The sequence below is a fragment of the Apiospora aurea genome (assembly GCF_038362705.1).
Source record: "Apiospora aurea strain CBS 24483 chromosome Unknown utg000006l_segment0_segment0, whole genome shotgun sequence".
NCBI lineage: Eukaryota > Fungi > Ascomycota > Sordariomycetes > Amphisphaeriales > Apiosporaceae > Apiospora > Apiospora aurea.
This window is the reverse complement of record NW_027117393.1, coordinates 587,048-606,176: the sequence shown is the minus strand read 5'-3', so window position 1 is coordinate 606,176 and position 19,129 is coordinate 587,048. Positions and strand designations below refer to the sequence as shown.

At 47.8% G+C, this 19,129-nt stretch overlaps 8 protein-coding genes across 8 annotated transcripts; 7 read left to right on the top strand and 1 right to left on the bottom strand.

The window, feature by feature from the left end:
* Positions 1–1,982: 1,982 nt before the first annotated feature.
* Positions 1,983–2,564, top strand: PG986_008797 (uncharacterized protein; the record flags this gene model as incomplete). Its single annotated transcript, XM_066845019.1, has 1 exon — positions 1,983–2,564. The coding sequence occupies one exon, from the start codon at positions 1,983–1,985 to the stop codon at positions 2,562–2,564; it is 582 nt and encodes a 193-aa protein (XP_066697417.1).
* A 362-nt stretch (positions 2,565–2,926) lies between these two features.
* PG986_008796 (uncharacterized protein) lies at positions 2,927–3,887 on the top strand (the record flags this gene model as incomplete). Its single annotated transcript, XM_066845018.1, has 2 exons — positions 2,927–2,962; positions 3,027–3,887. 2 exons carry the CDS (start codon positions 2,927–2,929, stop codon positions 3,885–3,887), a joined length of 897 nt encoding a protein of 298 aa, XP_066697416.1.
* A 1,005-nt stretch (positions 3,888–4,892) lies between these two features.
* Positions 4,893–5,934, top strand: PG986_008795 (uncharacterized protein; the record flags this gene model as incomplete). The annotated part of the gene is made up of 2 exons (XM_066845017.1): positions 4,893–5,220; positions 5,351–5,934. The coding sequence occupies 2 exons, from the start codon at positions 4,893–4,895 to the stop codon at positions 5,932–5,934; spliced, it is 912 nt and encodes a 303-aa protein (XP_066697415.1).
* Positions 5,935–6,652: 718 nt separating this feature from the next.
* On the top strand, positions 6,653–7,286 carry PG986_008794 (uncharacterized protein; the record flags this gene model as incomplete). Its single annotated transcript, XM_066845016.1, has 3 exons — positions 6,653–6,770; positions 6,841–6,899; positions 6,966–7,286. The coding sequence occupies 3 exons, from the start codon at positions 6,653–6,655 to the stop codon at positions 7,284–7,286; spliced, it is 498 nt and encodes a 165-aa protein (XP_066697414.1).
* Positions 7,287–15,149: 7,863 nt separating this feature from the next.
* Positions 15,150–15,389, bottom strand: PG986_008793 (uncharacterized protein; the record flags this gene model as incomplete). The annotated part of the gene is made up of 1 exon (XM_066845015.1): positions 15,150–15,389. The coding sequence occupies one exon, from the start codon at positions 15,387–15,389 to the stop codon at positions 15,150–15,152; it is 240 nt and encodes a 79-aa protein (XP_066697413.1).
* A 139-nt stretch (positions 15,390–15,528) lies between these two features.
* On the top strand, positions 15,529–15,813 carry PG986_008792 (uncharacterized protein; the record flags this gene model as incomplete). The annotated part of the gene is made up of 1 exon (XM_066845014.1): positions 15,529–15,813. The coding sequence occupies one exon, from the start codon at positions 15,529–15,531 to the stop codon at positions 15,811–15,813; it is 285 nt and encodes a 94-aa protein (XP_066697412.1).
* Positions 15,814–17,051: 1,238 nt separating this feature from the next.
* Positions 17,052–17,592, top strand: PG986_008791 (uncharacterized protein; the record flags this gene model as incomplete). Its single annotated transcript, XM_066845013.1, has 2 exons — positions 17,052–17,105; positions 17,170–17,592. The coding sequence occupies 2 exons, from the start codon at positions 17,052–17,054 to the stop codon at positions 17,590–17,592; spliced, it is 477 nt and encodes a 158-aa protein (XP_066697411.1).
* A 600-nt stretch (positions 17,593–18,192) lies between these two features.
* Positions 18,193–18,613, top strand: PG986_008790 (uncharacterized protein; the record flags this gene model as incomplete). The annotated part of the gene is made up of 3 exons (XM_066845012.1): positions 18,193–18,216; positions 18,285–18,353; positions 18,494–18,613. 3 exons carry the CDS (start codon positions 18,193–18,195, stop codon positions 18,611–18,613), a joined length of 213 nt encoding a protein of 70 aa, XP_066697410.1.
* Between the last annotated feature and the right edge of the window lie 516 nt (positions 18,614–19,129).

The window sequence follows — 19,129 nt, the reverse complement described above, 5'->3', positions numbered from 1 at the left end:
GGTCACTGTCGTCTGCGGTGTCGTTGCTTGACCAAAGTGGAGGCTGGACACAAGGGAGCCAGGATGGGTTTCGAGGTGGCGTACGCACCACGATATACACTCTTTTAGACCGAGACTAGACGAAAACAAATATAATTGATTGGCTGGCCATCATACAAGGCTTGGGAACCTCGGAGTTTGCCAACTACAAGGGGCTACTCAAAATGTGTATATGCGAGTCCCTTGCTAGGCTGGAGGAGCGTTTGGACAAGAAATTTGCTATTTAGTGGAGGTGACACGAATTGATGCGACGGAAGACATGATGTATATGGCTCTGATTGCAACTGGCAAGCTAGCCTCTGCATGATAATTGTTTATTATGAGGAACTTCGTGCAGGCCAACCACAACTCAAACTAACCAAGTGCTTACGTTGACACGAATCTGATTAACAATATAGTCATATACGAAGGCTGCATTGGCAAGCCGTTACATTCAGCCCTCATGACAGGGATATTGAGACTACTACGACCTCATTGACCACGATTGGCCCCCAGGACGGCTGAACAGAGGTGACACTGTAACAATGAGCTAAAATCAATGGGTTTTTGCTATTTTTCACTCCAACCACACCCTTTACACACCGATTTATACGCCCCCAAAAAGCAACAATGTACCCTCGTCGCCAACCATCGTCCGAGCCAGCCTTCGAGCCAGCTTTTGAGCCAAAATCGACATGCGCAGCATTCGAGCCATCGTCACCAAACCAAGCCACCGTCACCAAGCCATCGTCACCAAACCAAGCCACCGTCACCAAGCCATCGTCGTGGAAATGTGTTGATTGTGTACGATTGACGCCAATTCCTTCCGATCGACGCGAAGTCTAGGTCGCTCGTCGATTTTGGCCGGCTCGTCGATTTTAGCTGGCTCAAAGGCTGGCTCAAAGGCTGGCTCGAAAGCTGGCTCAAAGGCTGGCTCAAAGGCTGGCTCGAAAGCTGGCTGCGACGAGGGTTAACGATGAGGGTACATTGATCTTATCGATAGGGTGAAAAGCAGCTAAAATTAACCGTTGGGGGGTAGATCTAACCGCTTTTAGCTCATTGTTACAGTGTCACCTCTGTTCAGCCGTCCCCAGTGGCGTCCCACAACCCCTGGCCTTATCTGACCGCAAGTATAGATGGGCGACGGAACCCCAGCAAACAATTATGATATGATTATCGTGTTGCCTAATTTACGCAAGGCTGAGTTCCAAGTTTACTGGTGTGTTACACGGAATTCATATGACTGGTTACCATTTACCCTAGAGTTTCCCCAGACCAGCAGACTCTTGGTCGCTTTCTCTTTCATGAGCAATTCCCTTGTATCAAATCCAACCTCACGACATCAACCACGGAGTCCGACAGCCTATGGAACAGCGAGGCATTTGGGCGGGGAGTTGAGATTGGCAAGGAGGACAGTGAGCAGGAAATGTATTTGTCCCCTATTGATGGGCGCCTGGCACCACTCGTTGTTCAGGGTACAAGCGAAGACTCCTTCGAGCCTGGTGGTACTGAGACCACCGGCAGGTGGCAGAGATGTGGGCCGGCAGTCATGAGAGTCTCGCTGGTGCTTCGGCTGGTTCATTGGACTTATCCGTCCCTGGTTGCCTTGAAATGGATTCCTGCGTGTCTGCTTCTCCTCCCAATGGTGAGCTGTTTCAACCCCCATCGTACCCTGCTACCTGTTCTGATACGAGTATGAAGCTCTTTTGGCCTCAAAGCCTCGAGGGGACCTTGAGGAACAACGGAAGCTACGACCAGGTGTGCGCCTTTGATCGCGAGTACCCCGAGTAGCACGCAACCACAAGGAAAATCGCAACAGGAACGGAGGCCTTGGGACAACGCAAGAGCGCGAAGCGGAAGAAGAGTCTTTGCAGCCGTTACTAGCAGAAGGAGGCATCGAGATGACACCAATCCCTCGTGCTCCTGCAGCGTTGGCCACCACCGAAGACAATGTACTTGAGACCATGGACGACGACTATGACGCTCTGCTTCCGCGCCACTTTGGGTCTCGCTTTCTCTGCTTCCAGCAGTACGATTCTTACGGCAACGTCGCTGGATGCGAAAGACGCCTGGTAGGCGACTGGGTTCGGGAGCATGTTGGCAATTCCGACACAGACTTCGTGTTTCTCTCTTATACTCGGAGACAGTTCTGCGTAGCTACCCCTGAGGAGCTGACAAACTGGAATGTGGATGCCACAACCCGCGAAGCTCTGTTCCATATTTCACCGAAAGACCGAGAAATGCTGAGACAATACGGGATGGAGGTCGCCGTCTCGGCCGGCAAGAGTGCCTTCTGGCTGGATTCTGAGGGCATTCGAGACGCCGACGGGCTTTCTAAGGCCACCAGTCAGAGCTTTGACGTCTACCGGATCTGCGAAATCGTCCGCGCCGCCCACTCTTTGGCCATCCTCGTCGGGCCCCCTCTCCAGAGCCGATATTCCCCAGCCACCAGTGAGCCCTACAGTCCGGAGGCCGTCGTGCGCTGGCTCCAGGAATGGGGCACGCGGCTCTGGACACTCCTCCCGGAGATCCTGCTCATCTCCTAGGAGAAGCGCGTCAAGATATACGCCGTCGACGGGCCCCGTCCGCCGCTGGCGTGGTCGAAACGCCACTTCGCCTCCCGCTCCATCTGACGCGACGCCAAGCTCGTGCGCCAGCTGATCGACCACTACGAGTCCTCGATCCACCTGAAGCCGCTCGAGCTCGTCAGCATCGCGCTGGGCTGCTTCGCGCGGCTCTCGCTCGCCAACTACACGGAGACCCTGCTCGAGCGCTTCATATGCTTGCAGCCGCTCCGCCCCGGACTGCCTTGGCACGACCAGGGGGACTACTGGTCCGGGGAAGCTCTGGGATATCGAGCCTGGGTACCAGGTCGCGGGCATTGTCGATGGTGGGACGGTTACTCTGGATGGCGCATACGGGGCGACGATACAATGGGACTCGAGTAAGTTGTTACCTGATGTTTCGTGGCTGTAGACTAATACCGGCATGGGTATCTAGTGGAACAGATATACTTCTTCAAGCGCCCTACCTTCCTCCGCGACTTTGCCAAAGTCCTCCTGCGCGGAGCTCCGGTCTACTTCCTCTTCGGCCTGCCCCTGACGATCGCCGGCGCCGTAACCCGACCGAACGGCGCGCCCACGCTCGGACTGCTGATCCCCGGCGTTGTCATCTTGATCCCGACCGTCCTGATCCTGCTCTCGGCCCCCGCCATGCTGTACCACATCTACGACGGCAAGTTCTGGTCCACGCAGGCGCTGTTCGTGGGCATGGAGGGCGTGCCCGCCACCCTCGGCTTCGTCGAGGGGCGCCTTTTCGGCCCCGACCGCGGGCGTCTGAAATGGGGCGTGGGCGGGAGCCGGCTCTCGAGGCACGAATTGCCGTCGGAAGGCGAGTGCATCGGGTTACCGCCCCTTTTGGGGGAGGACAACTCGGAAACCAGTGAACCACTCCTGCCCATATTCACATTCATCGACACGTATTCCACGACGGCCGCCGCCTTTCGCTCGGCCCGCCCGCCCATGGCGGTGGTCGTCTTTGGGCGCGAGGGGGGCATGCAGCGCGCGGCGCTGTGTTCCTACGACTGGAAGCGCAACAACTTTGCGCGTGAGCAGGTCGTTCGGCTCAAGACTACGGTCTTCGACCGCATGCTCCGGATGGACCGGTTCCGATTCTCACTCGAACGACGACAGTCCTCCGAAACAGACCGGGTCCATGGCCGCATCGGGACTCGCCGTCCTCGAGAGCCTGTGCCGAAGCTGGACGTGGGCGCGTATGTGGGTGGCAGCAGGGCTGAGAAATGGACTACGGATTTGGTTCTTCTTTCTGGGAACCCCGGACCGAGCCCTTTGGACGCGTCCGCGGGGTAGGGCACGATATACGTCACGGCCATCGACCACGCAAGATACACAGCGAAGAAATGTATGGCGCAGTGTGAAATGTCTGTGGTTATTTCACTGACAAGAAGTAGATACTGCGGCGCTTGGCAAGATGGCCGGAAATGCTGAGACGGCCGCATACGTGGCTCTTCTTCTGGCCATCCTTTCTGTCGGCTTGTTTGGCCGGTTTCGAAATCCCGCGTACTTCAAATATCTCCCTGGGCCTGTTGTTTGTCACCACCGCGCTGTTCCCCATCTTCCTGCTTCTGGTAGCTGGGATCCTTTTCAAACGGGCTCCCGTGCTGCGCGGTACGTCACAAATTTGTTTAGTTATGCAGGTCCCGTCGCCCACGTCACATTACACTAACGGAAATGTTCCTACCCCCAAGTGCCGATCATACTCCTTTTCGTTTCTACAACATTCGCGCTTGCAATCACTACGGATAGGCGTGGGGCGGACTCTCGAACAAGAGATTTCCTTTCCCTCATGTTCCCTTCCATGACCCAATTTTGTAAGTCGGGCATGTCGCTTTGCCCAGATCCGTACCAACTCTTGGCTAATATACATCATACAAAATTACAGTGGTCTGAGCTTTGCTGATCGCCGAGGGGTTGAGCAGCTGCCTGGATGGAAACAAGTAGGTTAGTAGGCAAGGGTCTTGGGCTTAAGCGCGGCCTTATTGGGTGCGTCGGGAAGTAGTTCGTCTGATTGGCTGTGTCGGAAACGGTCACCTCTGATTGGCTTTAGGGACCCACGCAGGCGCTAGCTAGGGGCTGCTTAGGGGCTTCCAGGCTTCGTCTATCAATTTGTGGGAGGCTTTTATGGAGGGAGCGGATTCACGTAGTAACGCCATGCCCGGTACACCGACGGCCTTCTCTATAAGTAAAGCCAACTTTCGCTCTCTGTGTAGGTTACAGTGTTTCCAATCTTGCCACTATCCTATCTTACCCTCTCAACCACTTCGCCCAAAGCTCTTACCTTGTAACACTTTGAAAATGGCGGATACCAAAGGAATCACCTTCAATCCAGACACCGACATCCCGTCGCTGGAGGGAAAGGTCATCCTCATCACCGGCGCCAACAGCGGCTTGGGCAAGCAGGCGGCCCTCGAGCTGGCCAAGCACGGCCCAGCCATGATCTACATGGCCGCTCGTAGCCCCGACAAGGGAAACGAGGCCGTCGCAGATATCCGGAGCCGAGTTCCGGGCGCAAGCGTTTCTTTCCTAGAGATGGATCTCACCACCTTCGCCTCGATCAAGAAGGCCGCCAAGACCATGTCGGACTCGTCGCCAAGACTGGACATTCTGATGCTGAACGCCGGACGTAAGTGTGACCACAACATACATGCATTCTCTCTCTCGTATCGGCATAGCCTCGTTAGCTGAAAACTCTCATCCTGCGCAAAGTCATGGGCTGCCCGCCGAAAGCCACGGCAGACGGCTACGAGATCCAGATGGGCACCAACCACATCGGCCACGCCCTCCTCCTGAAGCTCCTGACCCCCTGCTCCGCCGGACCGCGGCCGCCGCCGCGGGGGCGCCCGCGCGCGTGGTGAGCCTGGCCTCGTCCGCGTGGAAGCACGCGGGGCCCGAGAAGATCCAGTTCGAGACGCTCCGGGACCCGCTCAGCGGCGCCGTCACGCCGGTCGGCCGCTACATCCAGAGCAAGACGGCCAACATGCTGTACGCGCGGGAGGCGGCCAAGCACTGCTGCGATACCACCGACGGGAACTCTTCGTTTGTCATCTTGTCGGTGGACCCGGGGGAGGTCGACACGCAGCTCTTCACCCGCGAGCCCGGCGACGAGCAGATGGCCAATCTGCAGACTCGGGTCGCCCCCAAGGTGGTCCGGCCCGTGTCCGAGGGGGTCAAGAACCAGCTCTGGGCCGCTACGGCGCCGGTCGGGGACGTCGTGAACGGGGCGCACTACGAGCCTCTGGGCTTCCGCCCCGAGCCGTCGGGTCTCATGCTGGATGAGGAGTTGGGCGTCAAGGTGTGGGCGTGGACGCAGAAGGAGTTGGAGGGGCAGGCGATCTGAGGGAGGCCTCAACCGAGGGGTGCGCTCTGCATATTTGTGTATTGTAGAGTGGTGATGTACAGATTCACGTTCTCAGTTCGTTTGATCATCATCATCCGATCTCATGAGCAAGCTACCATAGCACGGCAGTTGAGAGTTAGCGTGGGCGGGCCGGGCCCGCCAGATCCACATTTCGACGTCAGTCCATCGTGACGGTCCGGGACGTCATGACTCCTTGGATTCACTCTCGGTATCCCGAGAATGATTTCGCCAGCACGTGTGGAGTAAGGAGGATATAATTTACGAAATTTGCGGTCGGCCATGGAACAGTTAGTAATCCAGCATGACTCCGCAACTACATGCCACCTTTTGCAGATAGAGGGGAATGATCCCTGCGTCGATCCCGAAAGATCCGGGGGATTGGGAATGTATGACGAGGACGTGACGACATTGATTGAGTTATCGGATGTTCCTTTACGCATGAAGTTGCTTCGTGCTGTGACATGCCTCAAATCCATACCTGCATTGCGACTCACATGGTTCTCATCTCCCATACTTAAGCCATTTAACCCGCAGCTTCTCAGACAACCACAGCTGTTTGATTATGTCAAGACCAGCATCTTTACTCCTGTCGCAACTCACACTCCGGCCTGGTCTGAAATTCGCAAAGTCCCCAACAGTAGCAGCAACCCGTCTTCTGGGCCGAACAAACAGTCTTCGCGCCTTCAGCACCACCAAGATGTCTTCCTTCCCTACACCGTCGAGCGACCGCCCCAAGAATGAGATGCAGTACTTCCCCGACATGCTCACGGCACTCCCGTCCAAGTCCGGAGAGTTCCGCAGAGTATTATGGACAGGTATGATGAGCCGCATTCGTAAGAACGCAAAACAGACGAATGTCCTCGTGCTAATCGGTTGCTTCTACAGGACTGTACAGCCAATTGGTTCTCATGACCGTGCCCGTGGGCGGAGACATTGGCGACGAGGTAAGATCTACCTCCATCCTCGATACTATGGGCAGTCGCAATTAATGACGCATACCTTCTGTACAGGTCCATTCCGTAGACCAAATCCTCACCTTCACCTCCGGCACCGGCCTCGCCCAGATCGCAGGCAAGGAGCAGGAAGTGAAGGGGGGCGACCTCGTCATCGTGCCGGCGGGCACACAGCACCAGTTCATCAACACGGGGCCCACGCCGCTGCTGCTGTACACGGTGTACAGCCCCGCGGAGCACAAGCCGACGACGGTGCACAAGACGAAGGAGGAGGGCGACAAGGAGGAGGAGGACGGGATCGATGTGGCTCCGGATTGGTCGCGGCGGAGTAAGGCGGAGAATGAGAAGGAGGGATGGGTTAAGGTGCCTGAGGAGTAATTATTAGGAGTAACGGGTTTTGTGTGAAGCCATTCGGATCTCATGATCTGTGCAATATTCAATGCCAAATGTTATCCAATCAATGCCACGATCCACAGTCTGATCGTCGTCGCAGTCGCGGTACGGGGACGGCAACGCAGTGGAGGCTATGCAGAGGCATCCCACTACCAGGTCCGGGACGGGCCGTTTTCTGGTCTGGCGCCCCGGGATTGTGCTGAGTGGTGATTATAGCGGCAAATATATTGCTATCGTGGAGGAAGGGATGTAATACTAACCAAGGACCTGTCCTGACAGCAAGCTTCCCGTTTGGTCTGGGTCTCAAGGCAATGGAAGCCTGTCAGTGCACCGAATTTCAACTGTTCCCTCAGCTGCCCCCCGAGATACGGCGGATGATCTGGGAACGGGTGGTGGAGCAGCCCCATGTAGTCGAGACACGCGGCTTCTACGACCACAGCAAGAAAGTGTGGGCGACTCATGGTAGAGGCATGGCACTTTCTGTTTACTCAAGGTTCCCGCCAGTGCACGACGTTTGCCACGAATCACGCCTGGCGTTTCTTAAGTCTTCTGACCTTATGCCGGACACGACGGGACTGGGGGTCGCATGGCACCCTGAGCGGGACGCTTTGAAGTGCCACAACATCGAAGGCCGGTAGGATAGTGACCTCAACTACGACTGGTCCTGGTGGGATAATATCAGGTACTCGTCATATTATACCGGCTGGCCTCCGGGGCTACTAGGCCGCAATAATATCCAGAACCTCCAGTTCAGCCTAAGCCAATTCCACGATATCTTCCCGATAATATCGGCAAACGACGGCCGGCACATATACAGAGATTGGAGCGAGATGCAAGGGGAAATACTGCAACGGTTCCCCAATGCCAAAACGGTCGAGCTGGTGGCCGGCGAAGAGTTCCAGTCAAGCAACGAGGAACCTCGGTCGTTTAAGGTTACTCTGAGCTTCCCACGCGGTCCTGTCGATTTTAGCAGGGCCTGGGATATTCCCATAGGGCTCAGAGACAGTGAATACCAGGAGCTCTCGCTGAAGATTATAGGGAAGATGGTCTGTCGTATTAAGCAAGAGACTTTTAATAGTCGTAATTAGTAATGAATTGATTTTAAAACGTTACCCTACTCCATAAATAATAACCATAAGGAGAGACCGTTATTATTATTAATGCTGTGAAAACGGAGAAATTATTAATAACTCGGTCGAACTATCGAATAATCGAAAATAAACCTTATTATTTAAATTTACGAGGTCGAATTAACTTAGCTAAACTTTTATCGAGGGAACGCAGCTAAAGCGTTACGGTATAAATAATCCGATAAATAATCCGATAATTATTAATATTAATCGCGCCGAACTCGCGTAAAGTTAATACTACCCGCGAAGTAACGTCGCGGCGTATAATTAAGAACTTTAAACGCTTTAAACGCGTCTTAACAGCGAAAATAGCTCGAAAAAAGTATCGAAAAAGGATTAAAATATTTAAAGAAACTAATCGCTAATTTAATAGTTTTTAACAGTAAGCGTAAAGAGATTTTTTAAGTAATTAAGGAATTTTATACCGAAACGACCGAATTACGACCGTATTTCGACGATAACGATAACGCGTTAATAACCCGCGAGAAATTACGAAAAATAATCGGAAAAGCTATCGTTTAAACTACGTAAAATCCTAAAATTATATAAACTAAATTCTAGGCTTAAATTATATTTACGCCGCGTAATAGCGATCCTATTATTTAATAACCGAAAATTATCGTTTTAATCCGCTGAAACCGCGAAATAATAATTAAAAGCGTAAATTAATTTAACGATATTTAAAAAAAAGGCTAATAAATATTATATAAAACGTTAATACGGTAATCGGGTATAGCGAAACTATCGTAGCGAAAAAACTATTTAGCGGCGATATCGTTTTTACTTTTAAAAACGAAGCGAAAAAACATATAAAAAATAATGAATAAGTTTTAAACGCTTTTAGGATTAACGCGTAGTTTATTTATAAAAACTCGTAATTATTACGAAAAAGGTCTTAACGAAGAAACTACGGGATATTTACGATAAAGCCGCGTTATTACGTAGTTTACTCGCAAATAAATATAACCCGAGAAAAATTTCGAAATATAAACGTAGTTTATTAAAGAATCCCGAAATACGTTACGCTTTTTTTATTTTATATACGAGTTCCGTTTAAACTACGAAAAATTTATATAATAACGGCTTAATATAAAATTCCGAGATTTTTAACTACGAACCGTATAACGCTAGCCTCCGTATTTAATAATATTATTGCTATTACGGTTACGGTTACGTAGTTAAATATTATCGAAAATAGTAGCGATATAGCTATTGTTTTATAATAGTATACTCTGAAAGAAATTAAAAATGCCCCTAAAAAGGACTACGAGGTAAAAAATATTGCGTTAATTACGGCAAGAAATACACGGCGTAAAATCGCGGTTACCCCGTAGCGATTTAATAAAAAAAAACGCGTAAAAAAAGCTTATACTTATCGGCTTCGTTAGTTTAAAATCCGTAATATCGGCGATAGTTCGGTAAGAATAGGGCGTTTATTATTATCGACGACGCTTTTTATTAGCGATAAAAAAAATATATAGTAGTTTCGCGGAAAAAAGGCCGCTCGCGATTCGATTCGACAGTGAACAGCTAAGGTAAAGAGATATGCTCGTAAAACCGGCGCGGTATCGTCGCTCCCTTATTAATATAAAATATTATTATAATTTTATAATTATAAGTTTACGAATAATATATTAAAACGTTATAGTATTAAAAGTAATAACGGTATTTATTTTAATTAATTAAAAGGAATATAATATATTAATACTATAAAAAATATAAACGAACCCCCGTACGTAAACCGCGTATTACTTAAAAATAGTTAAGTATCGAATAATTTACGGCGAGGGCCGAACGGCTATTTATATATATAAACGCCTCGATATTACTAAATTAAAAACTAAAGTAAGCCTCGATTAAGCTATTATTATAATACCGAAGGGAAAAAGTAGCCGCTTTACCGTATAGTCTATATATTCACTAATTTAAGAAATTTTTTAGTAACGGAGCCCCTTAAGCGATTTCGATGCGACTTTATACCTTAAACGATACTTGCTTATCGAAAACTTTAATATATACCACCCGTTTTAAAACGTATATAGCAAAAAATTATACGGAGTAAATAACCTTTTTACTTTTACGAATTAATAAAACTTAAAATTAACTACGCTATATAAAAAAATTACGAAACGACGCCACGAATAAAAAAATTCTACGCTAAACTTAACTTAAATAATATAAGGAACGATAATTTTATATAAAAAACCTTAGCTTAAAAGTTCTAACCATAGGGCGTAGGTCGTCCGCGTTAAATTAAAAGTTAACTCGTTACGAAGTAATAAAACGAAAGTAGAAAGATAAAACTAAACGATATTAAATAAAGGGCTAGTACGGGCGGAAACCGAAGCACGTTTAATCGATATCGTTAAATTAATAAGCCCGGAAAAACTAAATTAAACTATTAATAACCTTATAAACGACTTATAAAAAATTACCGATATAATAGTCTTAAAAAAACCCCTTATATTAATAAAAGTACGCCCTAATAGTTACCGGAAGTTTAAAAAGCGTAGACTATAACGAAATAATAATACCGAGCTTATTTCGCGGTACCCTCGCAATATACTTAAAATTAATACACCGAGTCGAAAACGAACCTAGAAAGAATTATTTAAAGGGTGAAAACGAAAAGCTAACGCTATATAATTACCGCTGCCTTTTACAATTTTAAAATATTTTAATCGCTCGAACGATAAGCCCGATTATAAAACTAAACGCTATTATAAACAGCGGGAATCTTAAAATTACGACGTAGCGAAAGAGCTGCTATCGAAACGCGAAGCTACGACGAGAAAACTACGCTTTTTCGAAAAGGTTTTTTTTTAACCTAAAAGCCGACTTTACGGACTTAAATACCGTACCGAACCACGCCCTTAGCTTTACTTTTATCGAGGTAGAGGTAACGGCTAAAGAAATAAAAGATATTATTAAGTAGACGGGACTTTAGAAAGCTCTAAGGGAAGGCTTTTTATTTATTAGTTTCTTTAAAGCGTATAGGGAACCCTTTTTCCGGACGTTAACCGGCTTAGCGATAATAAGTTTCCGGTTTGTTTATTTCTTTAAACGTTTCCGTACGGTAAAGGTTATCGTAATCTTAAAGCTAAATAAAATAATAACCGAAAAATAAACACTTAATAAATAGAGACTTATTTTATTACTTAATACGGTTGGGAAGGTAATAAAGATAGCTATAAACTAACGAATTATCGAAATAGCCGAGGAATACTCGTTTTTACTTAAAGGTTAAATAAGAAACCGAACGTAGCGGTTTACCGAGTTAATTATTCGATTAATTATCGACGTTATCCGTATAACGTAATAATAAAAAAGCGTCGCTTCTTTTTTTTAGCTTAATATTAAAAACGTTTTCGATATAATTAATTATAAAAAACTTATTATTATACTCCGCGAAAAAGGATTGCCGAATTAGGTCTATCGATGAGTCGAGAGTTTTATTACGAATAAATCGGTCTACCTTTATTTCGACGGTAAGTCGTTAAAAAGATTTAACTCTACGCTAATATTTCGTAAAGCTCCCCGTTATTACCGATTCTCTTTATTTTTTATATCGTTATATTATACGAAAAGTTAAAAGCGTATAAGTAGCTTATTATCGTCGGATTCGTAAATAATACGAATTTTATTACTATAAAACTAAACTACGTTACGAATTATTAAAGCTTAAAAAAGCTTAAAAAATATATAGCCGCTAAATACGCATAAAAGGAATAAAATTTAAACTTAAAAAAAGCGAGCTCATTTATTTTATTAAAGCGCGAAAAACTTATATATTATAGGTACGCCTCGAAAACGCTATTATAACGCTAATAACCTTTATAAAATTCCTCGGCGTTTAGTTTTATTAGAAGCTATAATAAAAAGACTATATTTTAAAAATTAAAGCGAAAATAATAATTTAAACATTAATTTTTACTAGGCTCGCAGCGTTAATTTAAAGATATTCGGTACGAAAAGTAAAAAGTTTTATACGAAAATAATACGTAACGTACTCGTGTACGGAACGTCGGCTTAATATAAAATAGGCGATATCGAAAAAGGCTAGCCCTTAATTTTATAATAGTTTAAAACTCCTATTTTCGGACCGTAATAAAGGTATATAAAGCGACCCTTTAATACTATTTAAAAACTAAAACGGTAATTCCCCCCTTAACCTTTATTTAAATACGAAGGCAGCTAGCTTCGAAATACGCACGGAGGCTACCGGAAAACTATAACTTTTACGCGGCGCTTATATAAAAACGGCAAAAATTATTAATAAAAAACGTAACGTAAAAAGAAAAAAATAAAAGAAACCCTAAAAAACTATTAATAAAGCCCCCACGACTTTATAACTAAGCGACGCTTAATTAACGTTAATTAAACAATAATTAAATAATTAAACGGTCGAATAAACGCTTAAAAAAAATAAAAATAAAAATAATTCTATACCGTTATTTCGACGCGAGGCCGCCGCGAATTAATTATAGAGTCGCCGCTAAACTAAGGAGCGTGCCGTCGTTATAACGATATGCTTAAACACGAAATATCGGTCTTAATATAAGCACGCATTAAAAAAATAAAGCTTAAATCGTTCCTATTTACCTGTCGGGTTTTAAACGTCCCGACGCCGCTATATTACTACGGTAAAAAACGAGAGACAGCCGAACACTTAATTTTATACTGTAAAAATTTCGAGGGAAAATAAAAGTAGCTAATAAAACAGCTAGCACTTAATCCGTTGCGAACTCGTCGCGATTTAGCGGCGTTTATTATAAAAAAATACGGCGAAGGTTATCGCAAAGTAGCTTTTACGGACCGGTCGACTACCGCTATATAAGTTAATAATAGAAATTAAGGGACCACTTAAACCTAAATAATCTCTTTAAGCCTTAAAACAAGGGCCACTAGGCTGATAGGTAAGAACTAGCATAGTAACGTCGAGCACGTGAGGTAAATTTTACGATATTAACAGCGTGTATTTTTAGTCCAGCTTCGGCACGGTTTATTACACGAGGAACTAAATAGATATACCGAAGGCCTTCGGTATACGGCGTACTATTAATAATAATATTATCATTAATCCATAAGCTTTTTATAATTATAGCCTATTAGCGATATTAAACATATAGTGGTTAAAATAAAGGCACTTATATTTTCTAATAACGATAGTAACATTACTCTACAAGATAATATATATAGGCGCCGTCGAACTTAAGCAGAATATATTAGGGATAAGCTAATACTAGCAGGCCTTTATAATTCCAAGGAACTTTTAAGTTTAATTTATATTCTAAGCACAAGGTTCAGCATTCTCCGGGCTCACGTTAAACTAAGGCCACCGCGTTTATATCTTATCTGGGTTTCAGAGATAACCATATGAATTACTCGATATAAAATAAAAGCCTATACAAAGTAAAGATACTTCATTATTCCCCAGCGCCCTCATTCATTTATTGTAACAACCGATAACCAAGCCACCTAGGGAGTATCATTCTCCAACGCAGCAGAATGGCAGATAGTCAATGCACCGAGTTCCACCAATTTTCCAAGTTCCCGCCCGAGATCCGCCGCCAGATATAGGAGTACTTAGTGGAAGAGCCACGCGTCGTGCATATCCGAGGCTTCCAAAAGAGCGGACGCAAGTTAGCCGTAGACGACCTCGTAACCCAACGTTTCCGCAACAAAGGGGTATACACATGCTAGTATGAAAGTGATGAGAACAAACTCCACGTGGCCCCTAAGTTTCCACCGGTACACGACGTCTGCCAGGAAGCCCGCAAGGCCTTTTTGGAATCGCCCGGTCTCGTCCCGGAGACGAGAGGGCTCGGCGTGACATGGCACCCCGAGCGCGATATCGTGATATGCCACAACATAGCTGCTGGTCCTTTTTTCGCCTGTGGCCTCCTTTGGTCTTAGTGGGATGTCATTGGCGTCAATGACAAGCCCTTGCCCTGCCAGGCTCGGCCGCATCCGGAGTTGCCCGGGCGTTTGGACGTCCGGCATTTACGGTTCGACCTTGACGAGTTTCACCAAGCATATCCTGTTTTGAAACCGGAAATGAGAGGCGGGGATCTACTAGAGATTTTCTCCACGGGACACGCAGTACAGGAAAACATTGTGGACCGCTTCCCGTATGCAGAAACATTTGAGCTGGTGGTGGGAGATGACCATCGCCTGGAGGGTCGTTATAGTTCTTCAATTGGGGTCGCTTTCGAGTTTCCACCGCCTCGCGTCGACTTCCCTGACGCTTGGAATATAATCGACTTCCTTTGAGATTGTCGTGGCACCTCGGTCACGATCATAGGAAGGATACTCTTCGATCTTGCAAGCTTTCCGCTACCAGAATGGATGGGTGGGTCAAATTCAGATGGGTAGGTGACTGCTATATATAATATTCGGAACTCGGTCTGGTGACCCGGGAGATGACACGATGATAATGACCAGATGTTAACCACTCAGACCGACGCATCAGATGTAGCGTGGAAGGAACCTGCAAATCGATGCTGATGCTAATATTATCTGTGAGCGTGCCAACATGGTTTCCAAATATAATCTTCGAGAAACGAAGCATGCATCGAGAGATTGACTCAAGGTGAACTTTACCACAGCAACCTGAAGAGGCCTTTTCTATTAATCCTATCAATAAATGAACTGTATTCCTCCGCAACCCTCGGGTTTCCGCAGCTCCCTCTCCACTCGTTAAAGCAAATACCGCACTCTACGACATTTGTACAAAACTGTAGTCCCCCCTGATAACCCGGTCCACGACGAAAGGCGCGCACGCCTCCTTCTCCTCCGTCCGCCCGCCGTCGCAGCGCTTCAAGGTGCCCTTGGTGCACCGGTAGGCCGGCGTCCAGGCCACGTACCCCTCTTGCGACCTCTTGAGCAAAATCCCCGTCACTCTCCATGAGGCGTACTTCACGTTTGAGTCGCAGAGGTCGGAGTGGTGGAAATCCATCCGGTACGTTTCTTGACTATGTTCAAACCCGTTTTCTTCGAGGCAGTCGCTCGCTTTAGTATTAGTATAGTACAAACTAGAAACTAGAAGCACTTCAGCTGGCCGAGTTTCTACTAATCTAAGTTCCTTCTTTTTCCCCATGGGCAGAACCGATTTCTCCAAATGGGCATCGACCTGTACGGGGACCTTCCCGACCACCGCGGGCCCCGGCGATGGCCCGGCCGTGACGCCTTACCGTAGCCACTCGGCCTTCCTCGACAGCTACGATCCGGCCTCGGGCACCACGTGTGAGGGCGTCACCCGAGGTCCCGGCGATACTAGATCAGGGGAGGCAGCGCAAGAGACTTCCAGTTCCGAAGGCGCGGCGCCCCGCCAAACCATGACGGCAGGTGCTGTCCTGGCTGCGGCAGCTGTGGCTGCTTGAGTTGGAGGTGCTTACGTACTACTCGAAAGATCAAAGAATTGTCTGTTTAAAAAGATGATTCTTGCATTTGAGTTATATAGTCATATGTGTGAAAATCAAAGATCTGTACAATTTTACAGTATATAGCATTCCAATAACCTATTCCGCTGCCTATGATTGCGACTATTTCGTAGCTAATAATACGAAGTACGTACGTACATGAAACATATTATGCATCTTTAACATGTTGAAAAGTGGGCGGGCTTCAAAAAGCCAGTTCGCTTGTATCGTGTGTATCCCGGCTGCTTCTTTCCTATCAGTTCGAGGTCTTTCGGCTGCAAAAAAGGGGTCGCGCAAGGGACATCCAAGGAGCAAACTGCATACACCTAGTGGCAATGTGTCACCATTGATATTGCTGCAGCGGTGTTACTCGATTAGATGGGGCTTTATCCGTTAAACTCTATCCTTGCATTATGTCATGCAAGGACCGTCGATGCAATCACCCGTCTAAGCAGAGTCAACGTTTGGAACCCAGACCCTGACTCTGAAGTTTGCCTGAGTTGGTGACACAAGCAACTCGGACTTGAGCCACGAGTAATCGCAGAGTTGGTATTTGTGGATTGTGGATGGCCTGTGATAGTGATGAACTAGGTTATTCTCTTCAAGGGATGTCGAAGCCGGGCACCTGATGCAGAACCCATTGGCTTCATGGCCACAGTCTAGCAAACCTGAGATGGGCGCGTGACACCCCCTGACCCTGTAATGAGCATTCCGCAAATGGGCTACGTTTCCATTTTACAATTCAGACCTTCCAGTCCAGCTTACATATGAAATAGGAATGCTGAAAGATGACTATGTGCAACCGGCCCATGCAAGTCGGCGATCATGTTTAATCCTACTTGACATGGTCGACCATGGATTGTTTGGTATCAAGATGTGCCGAGATGACATGAGCCTCGTTAAACTACGATTTGCTGGACTGTCAAACATACATCCACTATGCGCTTGAGACGCAATTGGCATCATGATAATCTATATACAGACGCTTTGACGGATTAATCCTCAGAAGCAGAAGCCTTGAGTCATACAATCTCAAAAACAACCGTGTATTGCCGCTGATATATAAAGCTCTGGTGTTCCGATCAACTTTCACGCGCCCATGGCAATCACACCATTCTCCCATTCTCCCATTCTATCATCATCAGGATCTTAACACATATTCACCCAAGATTCATACCGTTTCTCCTGAATTGGTTAACATGCGGTTCTTCTCTGGAATCGTCCTCGTCGCCACCACTGCAATTGTGAAAATGGTAAGTCCATCCCTTAAGCAAACCCAACAGAGAAACGAGAGACCCCATGACCTAAGACCCCTAGGCTTTCGGCGAGCTTGCACCTGATCCCCCTCTGCCTGGGTACGGGGTCGAGCCGATGCAATGGGCCGTGGAGGTGGCGCCTGGCCAAACGAAGCTCCTCAACGGCACGGTCCAGCAAGTGCATGAGCAAGCCCTGAGGATCAACCCGGAGTTCAGGCTCGTCTCACAGCCACAAGGGCTACATCAGACCCAGACCCAGGCTCAAAGGCGAGATGACCGCATTCTTTGTTTTCCTCCCTACGTCGTCAACGGCTGGGATGAGGGGATAGCTTACCTCAGGCGCGTCCCCGGCTCGCCATCGGCCGGACCTGGCCCTGGGAACTGTGGCCGTGTCAGTTGCTCGAATGATTGTGCTATCTGGTGGTGCAACGATGTAAGTCTTCCTGTTGTCCATGGTGCTCATGATCCTGTTTTGGCAACATAGTAACTTATACTGTTGTTTCGCTTGACGCAGAATACAACTCCTTTAACCATAGACAACTACAACTTGATTGCAGGCGCGGCACAGGCCATATTGAATACCTGTGAGCTGCACGCCACGAGTGGTACTTTCTACTCCGAGGGACAAAACTTTCAACCTGGTAACTGGAACACTATGCTTCGAACAGCTTTTTGTTACAACGCCGGGAATCATATGCTTCTGAAAAGCGGGATGGTGTGTTTTGGTTGTTGTGCAAGGGAAAGGGGCCTTATCTGACCTGCCGCTGACAAGCCGCATGAGTGGCGGTTATCTGTGGCAGTGCATTGTATTTCCCAGCCTAGGCCCTGATGGCCTGATTGTGGCGCTAGAAATGGAGCCCAACGGGCCAGCGCTATCGCTATTTTGGGCGCCTCACAGCAAACCATCCCACTCTTTGTGCGGGCCTAGGCGCCTAGTCCGCTGCAGGGTCGAAACAAAAATAATTTTCCCTCCGTCCCCCCGCGGCGTTTGTTCACTCTTTCGACGTTCGCTCCTTAACGCTCACTCACTCCTTTGCCAAACCAGAAGCATCACTGTTTTAGAGTTCATCCATCCACCGTCATCATGCCTATCAGTAAGAAAGCTAGAGTAAGTAAACCTCATCATTTACCCCAACCGTATATCGAACTATCATTACTAACCCCCTCTCCCCTCAGGTGCAACGCGAGCACAAGGCCGCCGAGAAGGCCGGCACGCGTGCCCCCGTCAAGGCCAACGGCCTGCCCGTCAAGCCCCCAAGCCCACATCCATCGTGAGCTTTACCACACCTGCGTGACCCTGATATTATCGACTTTGGTTTTTTTTCTTTTTCTTTTTTTTTCTGGCAAATTGCAAAGCTGATCCTGCCCCGACCCCTTTTGTTCAGTGCCAAAATTGCCGCAAGGAGATTGTGAACACCAACAAGGTGCAGCTGGAGACGCACGCCGCCACGCACGACGCCAAGAACTGGCCCAAGGAGAAGTGCTGGCCCAATGACTTCCAGTAAACTATTTGTCGCTTTTTGGAGTATCTTCGTCAAGGCCTGAGATGCTGTCGGCGCTCGCTGCAGTGTGCCCAGGGAGGATATCACGTGCAAGGAGGCATGATGCTGTCACTTCCCCCAAATGTGGGCAGGAAGGAGACCTAACCCGGGGGGGTTGCGAAAAGCGCCCTCTTGAATACAAGTACCACACTCAGTATTTAGTATAGGGGAAATGAGATGTGACTAAGCCAAAACATGAAAACCATACTCTGGGCTTATTCTTGTCGTCTTGGCACCCTGCCCCTGAGCATACCCTGTTGCACTTCTCACTCTCCACGCTTGCCGGGATCATCAGTCTCCGCGACATACGAGCAGCCGGCAGCCAGAGCTGCGAAGACGTCGTCGCGACGGGCCGAGAGGCAGCCCGCGTCTCGATGCTGCATTGGGGGATTACGCGGCGGTGGGACGTGCCGGCCACCGGGTACTCCTCGCCATCGTGTATCCGAACAACAACCACGCGGCATAGCATAGGCCAGGTGG